The sequence below is a fragment of the Mus pahari genome, chromosome 4 (genome assembly GCF_900095145.1).
Source record: "Mus pahari chromosome 4, PAHARI_EIJ_v1.1, whole genome shotgun sequence".
Lineage (NCBI taxonomy): Eukaryota > Metazoa > Chordata > Mammalia > Rodentia > Muridae > Mus > Mus pahari.
This window is the reverse complement of record NC_034593.1, coordinates 35,012,925-35,019,276: the sequence shown is the minus strand read 5'-3', so window position 1 is coordinate 35,019,276 and position 6,352 is coordinate 35,012,925. Positions and strand designations below refer to the sequence as shown.

The 6,352-nt window shown below is 40.6% G+C and overlaps 1 protein-coding gene across 2 annotated transcripts in view; it reads right to left on the bottom strand.

The window, feature by feature from the left end:
- Abhd18 (abhydrolase domain containing 18) overlaps nt 1-6,352 on the bottom strand; it is a 45,112-nt gene that overhangs the window by 3,866 nt on the left and 34,894 nt on the right. For both annotated transcript variants that reach the window (XM_021195707.2, XM_029537520.1), the window contains 3 exons: nt 4,283-4,372; nt 3,522-3,623; nt 440-818 (listed from right to left, as the gene is read on the bottom strand). In XM_021195707.2, coding sequence (XP_021051366.1) covers nt 440-818; nt 3,522-3,623; nt 4,283-4,372 — 571 coding nt within the window. The remainder of the gene's footprint in view (nt 1-439; nt 819-3,521; nt 3,624-4,282; nt 4,373-6,352) is intronic.

Genomic DNA, 6,352 nt, shown 5'->3' with positions numbered 1-6,352 from the left:
CACCATTCCCACTACCTCCTGTGTGCTAATGCTAAGATTACAGGCATGTACCACCATTCCCAGTTGATGCACTGCTGGGGATTGAGCCCAGACACTGTGAAAGCTATATCTCTAGTCCCAAAGTGAATATCCTAGAGAGTCATACAGAAGCAAGAACAAAAACAAACACAAGATTGGTGGAGAGAGGGCTCAAATGGTTGAGAGCACTGGCTGCTATTCCTGAGGACCTGCGTTCACTTCCCAGCTCCCACTGAGTGGCTAACAATCATTTGTAATTCCAGTTTCGGGGAGATCTGACACCCTCTTCTGGCCTCCACTGCACCAGGAATATTTGTGATGTATAGACATGTATGCAGGCAAAACACCCATCCACACATGAAATGTATGCAGCAAGTATTTACATACTCCAGATGTTCCCAGTTTCCTAGGCAATTAGTACCTGAGAAGTTTGCTACATGAGTGCATTCATCCATGACTCCTTTCATGAATATTAAAGATTCTTTTTGAAGATTGCTTCTTCTTTGTTCTCTGCTGAGCAGGTGAAATGACTGAGGGTTGTAACTTGCAAACCAACTTTTGTTAGTCGAGAGTGTTTGATTCAAGCATTCCATCTTAGCTGTATCTTGCAACAACTGTCCATTTGAAGGAGCACTGATAGATGTTTTACCAGAATTATGGCTCTTGGCATCCTTTGGGGATACAACTTGGTCTGTCATATCTAAATTTAAAGTTCTGGAAACCAGATTCAGGTTAGTCAGCTTGTCTGCACTGCTAGGCAAGTGTTTCATGAACTCGTGTCCCATTTTGAAAGAATCTGTCTGAATAGATGATAAGAAAAGCCATTTAATATATATTAGAACGTTATGAAACATTTTAAAAACAGAGAAGGTAAAAAGTTTCAGTAAGTAAACTACAGCACAGCATACATAAAACAGCCTAGTCTCAGAAATTCATGATCAGCTAGGGGCAGTGACACACACCTATAACTACAGCATGATCAGCTAGGGGCAGTGACACACACCTATAACTATAGCACTTAGGCTGAAGCAAGAGAATGGTGTGTTCTAGGCTAACCTGGGCTACCTAGTGAGAACTTGTCACAGAAAACCACCACTGCCACTACCATCCCTGCCACCACACACACAGAGTATAATAGAAGTCTTTTTCACGCTCCTTTGTTCTGGCATAAGGTCCGGCTACATAGGCTCCATCCCATTTTTTTTTTTTTTTTTAAAAGATTAAGTACACTGTCTTTGGACACACCAGAAGAGGGCATCAGTCTCATTACGGATGGTTGTGAGCCAACATGTGGTTGCTGGGATTTTAACTCAGGACCTTCGGAAGAGCAGTCAGTGCTCTTAACCGCTGAGCCCTCTCTCCAGCCCTCCCTCCCATTCTTGATCCTCCTGCTTAAGCTTCCCAGGTGCTGAGATTACAGGCACAGGCCACCACTTCTAGCTCTAAAGTCCCTTCCCTTTAAAGGCGCACGGATGAACACTGCCATATGAATAAACCACGTACAAAGGGGGAAATGTGTATCCTGCTTATTAGAAAAGGGTTCTCACAGTCACATTTAAAGATGGAAACAAACTGGTGATGGTGAAGAGGATGCATCAGAGTGACAGTGGTAATTATTGTTCAACGGGCAGAGTTTTACTCTGGGAAGATGAAAAGATTTTGAGATGGATGGTGGTGATGGTTCACAACTGTGAGTGTTCTCACTGTCAGTGAACTGGACCATCAAAATGCTTAAAATGGCATCTTTTAAATGGTAAATTTCATGTAGAAATATTTACTATCATCCTTACAGGGCCAAAGGAAAACCAGATGACAAAATTTGAAGAGAATTAAGATAAATGGCACATTTCTGTTGAATTGCCAGGCAGTGGTGGCGCACGCCTTTAATCCCAGCCCTCAGGAGATGGAGGCTGGCGGATCTCTGAGTCTGAGGCCAGCCTGGTCTGCAGAGGTCTAGGACAGCCAGGGCTACACAGAGAAATGCTATCTCAAGACGCAAAATCAAACAGAGTAAAGTTGCCTGCATCAGGTTTTACTGCCCAAAACTCCAAAACATAGCTATAATCTGTTTTAATTCCAGACTTTCTAAAAGTTTTATGGGCATATCTGTAGTACAATGTACATTTAAGTACAAGAAATAACTACTTGAAATCCTTTCTTTTGGATAGACTAACAATTTAAAAAAATACAAAAGAAAAATATTACTTATGAAGGTTACAAAAGTAGATTCAAAATTTATTGACTTATAAATACAACATAATTTAAATGAAAATATCATATACATAAAGAAAAATCAAAAGGCCAAATGACATCCTTGCAAGATAGCCTTGCAATTTAAGAGAAATGGCCAATCAATTTTAAAATTTTATTTTTTTGGAGACACACCCTTGCTGGTCTAAAGCTTACTATGTAGAGCAGGCTAGTTTCAAATAGAACTACCTTCCTCTGCCTCCCACGTGCGAGGATTAAAGATGTACACTACCATGATGCCTGGCTCAAGTCATTTTTATTGAGAGCTAGAATGAAATAATTTTTAAAAGTGTAATAAAAAAATGAGCTGAAAAGAAAATGTGGTATATAGTATATTAAATTTTATCTATCTGTAAATGGTTATGATGTTTATAGGAGAATGGAAGAAACTGGAGATGATTATGCAGAATTAGCCAGACTCAGGGAGAGAAATACTGCATCTATACACATATGCAAACAGAAAAACCAAAAGGAACAGAGAAACATGAAAAGGGAAGAGGCAGAGATAGGCAAGGCAGGGGAGCAAAGAGCAACATAAAGCATCATAACATGTATGAAATATCACAATGAAATCCACTTATTTGCATAGTAATAAAAATTATTATTTTTTTGGTTTTTTGAGACAGTGTTTCTGTATAAAGCCCTGTCTGTACTGGAGTTCATTGTGTAGACTGGTCTGGCCTCAGACTCAGGGATCCGCCTGCCCCTTCCTCCCGATTGCTGGGATTAAAGGTGTGTGCTACCTCACTTGGGTCACAAAAAAATTATTGAAAAAAAAAATCCAAGATAGGCAAAGGGCACACACACATACACACACACACAATACAGAAATATAAAACACATGGTCTTAGACTTATAAACATATGGTCAATATCACCAATAATGAGATAAAGCTATTCCAATTTCAACAAAGTGCAACAAAGCCCCAAACCTCAGCACAGCTAACACCATGTTAGAGGCACCATCTTTACCATAAAACCCAGCACACAGGGCCAAATGCCTGCCAAAATGAGCTGATCGGACACCTGGAGTTCAAGCTCAGTAAACTAAGTACCACTGGAAGCTGCTACACAGAAAAAACGTTATTTATTTATATAACTAAATATGCAATAAACTTTTACTTCAGTGTTACATGAACAGTAAAATACTCCAGCTGGGCATGGTGGCCCATACCTTTAATCTCAGCACTTGGGAGGGAGAGGCAGGTATATCTCAAAAAACCAAAAACCAAACCAATCCAAACCAAAACTTACCCCACAGTATTCAAGCATATTAATAATTTCTTCTTCATAAACTGTCTGTGTATAATACTGCTTTTCCAGCTCCCGCCAATTAATTGATTTACTCAATACACCCTGAAATAAAGTAAGAAAAAATCATGGCATAGCTTTCTCAGTACTTTTTAAATAGTAATAATAATAATTATTATTATTTTTAATTACTGTATAAGAGCTAGTGTAATTGGGCTTGAGATTATTCATCTTTTGGAAGGCCCATTTATATCCATGAGTGGAGTCTGGGAATTTGATCAATAAGCAGCTTTCACACTAATATGGAACTTTCCCTAAATGATAAGAGTGGGCCATCACAGTCATACTGTTTGTACTGTCTGTGCTCTGCTTAACTCTGCAGTTCCTTCTGACTTGTAGCACACTGGAGACAGGACATCAAACTCACTGACTGCTCGACCAGGCTCAGTGAAGAACAGCATCTCATTATCTGTTACAACTGACTGCATGGTTTATTAAGCATAAACCACGAGATTCAGCTGAGCAAGGACTCTTGGAAGCCTGCATCAGGTTTGCCTCATGTGTCTTTTCCTTTTATTGATTTTTCTGTCATATCCTTTTGCTATAAAGTTAGGCTGTGTGTGTGTGTGTGTGTGTGTGTGTGTGTGTGTGTGTGTATGTTCTGTTATTCCTTCTTGAGGTCACTAAATCTGGGGGTGACTTTGGGGACCCCTAATATAATATAGTTAAGTACATGCTATCAAGTATCAACTGCAATCAATTACCGTAGTGAAGACCCCAGATGCTGTGGACCAAGACAGGCATGGAATCAACGGCATGGGCTTGGGCCAGTTGGACACTGCTAAGGAGGCCATCTGTTAATTAGAAAACTGAAAGTTTACAGTGTTCTGTTCTTTAATGTGAAAAATATGAAATACTGAAAAGTACTTTTGTATGGTGGGGAGTGCGTAAGACATGAACACAAGGGCTGTAACATTTAGAGAATGTCTCTAAATTATAGACTCAACAACATACAACTTTCCTTTTAGAAAGCAAGAAACTATCCAGGCTTTATTTAGAATTGTTGAGGTGGTCTTGCTGTGCTCACAGGCTGCAGCTGCTTCACATGTATGCTGTCTCTTCCTTCCTCAGTCTCTCAAGTTCTGGGATTACAAGCAGGCACCTGCCACACCTGGCTTCCAGTAACATTTTGGATTTAAGTTTTTATAACTCAAATGATCATCTATAGCAAACTTCAATACATTTTTAAGTACATAAGTCACACATATACACGTAATGCTAATGACAAATAAATGTTACACAATCAATCAGAGCACACTTCAGGTACTAACTTCACTAAGTGCTTCATGGAGAACACAGTGGGGCAAGCAATTAGGATACAGTACCATGGAAAGGGACTGAAAGTCAAGCACAATTTACAGGTGAGGTTGAGACTCAAAACTGGGCTTCATTGGGGAGCTGTAAAGCTGTCTTCTCACACAGGTGATGCACTAGAGACACACTAGTGCCTGACATAGCTAGCGCCCTGTGAAACAAGCTAGTGCATTGTAAACAGGAGAAAGCAAAGATGAGACTTAGAGCATTCAAGCAAAAACAGAGAGAAAAATCTTAAAAGAAATCAGGCTAGGACTCAGATCAGTGCCTCGCTTAGCCCTCATCAGGGAGAACAGAGACCCACAACTGGACAATGGGGGTTGGAGGGGCATGGATCTCTGAGTCCAAGACCAGCTGATCTACAGACCGAGTTCCACTATAGGTAGGGCTACAGAGCAACCCTGTCTCAGAGAGGGGGATGGGGGCTCTGGAGCACTTAGCTTTACATGGTATGTTTTCATCTACCCTCTCCTCAGCACTCAGGAGCCTGTATGGAGGAAGAAGAAGCAAAGAGGGGTGGAAAGATGAAGAGCCAGAGGTAGTGGATGGCTAAGGAAACTGTCTTCTAGACACAATAGACTGATAACATGATCTCATAGAGACAGGAAGCAAGAACAGGTTCAAACCAGACTGGCTGCCAGCCCTGAGAGGGAGAGGCTGACAACCCTAACCAATGGCTGTCTGTAATTGGTACTCAATGGAAAAGGAAACAATGGAGTATTCTCCCACTGAGTCTCACTGAGCATATTAACCACAATTCAGATAGGTCTCATGCCCAGGCATAGACAGCCAACACAAAACAAATTCAACGGCATCTTTGTAGACTTATTGGCCATAAGACAATTGGTCCTTGGTTTCCAATTTTGTGGGGTTTTATTTTTGGGAGGGTGGGGGAGTGTTGTTTTTATTTGTATGTTTTTCTTTGGTTTTGTTTGTTTGTTTGTTTGAGGGATTCCTCTGTGTAGCCTTGGCTGTCCTGTCCTGGAACTCACTCTGTAGACCAGGCTGGCTATGAACTCAGAGAGCTACCTGCCTGTGCCTCCTGGACAGTTGGTACCAAAGGTGTATGCCACTACTGCTGGCCACCACCTGGCTTTCTTGTTTTTCAGAGAAAGATAAATGGTGTGTACTGGGTGGGTAGGAAGGTAGTGGGGATCTGGGAGGAAATGGAAGAAGGGAAAAATATAATCAGAATATATTATATTAAAAACCAATTTTTTTCAATAATAAAAAAATGAAAGAGATGGTGATTCCACCAGAGGTTCTTTAATTGTTGAGAATGGTTTTTGCTATCCTAGGTTTTTTATTATTCCAGATGAATTTGCAAATTGCCCTTTCTAACTCTGTGAAGAATTGGGTTGGAATTTTGATGGGGATTGCACTGAATCTGTAGATTGCTTTTGGCAGGATGGCCATTTTGATTATGTTAATCCTGCCAATCCATGAGCATGGGAGATCTT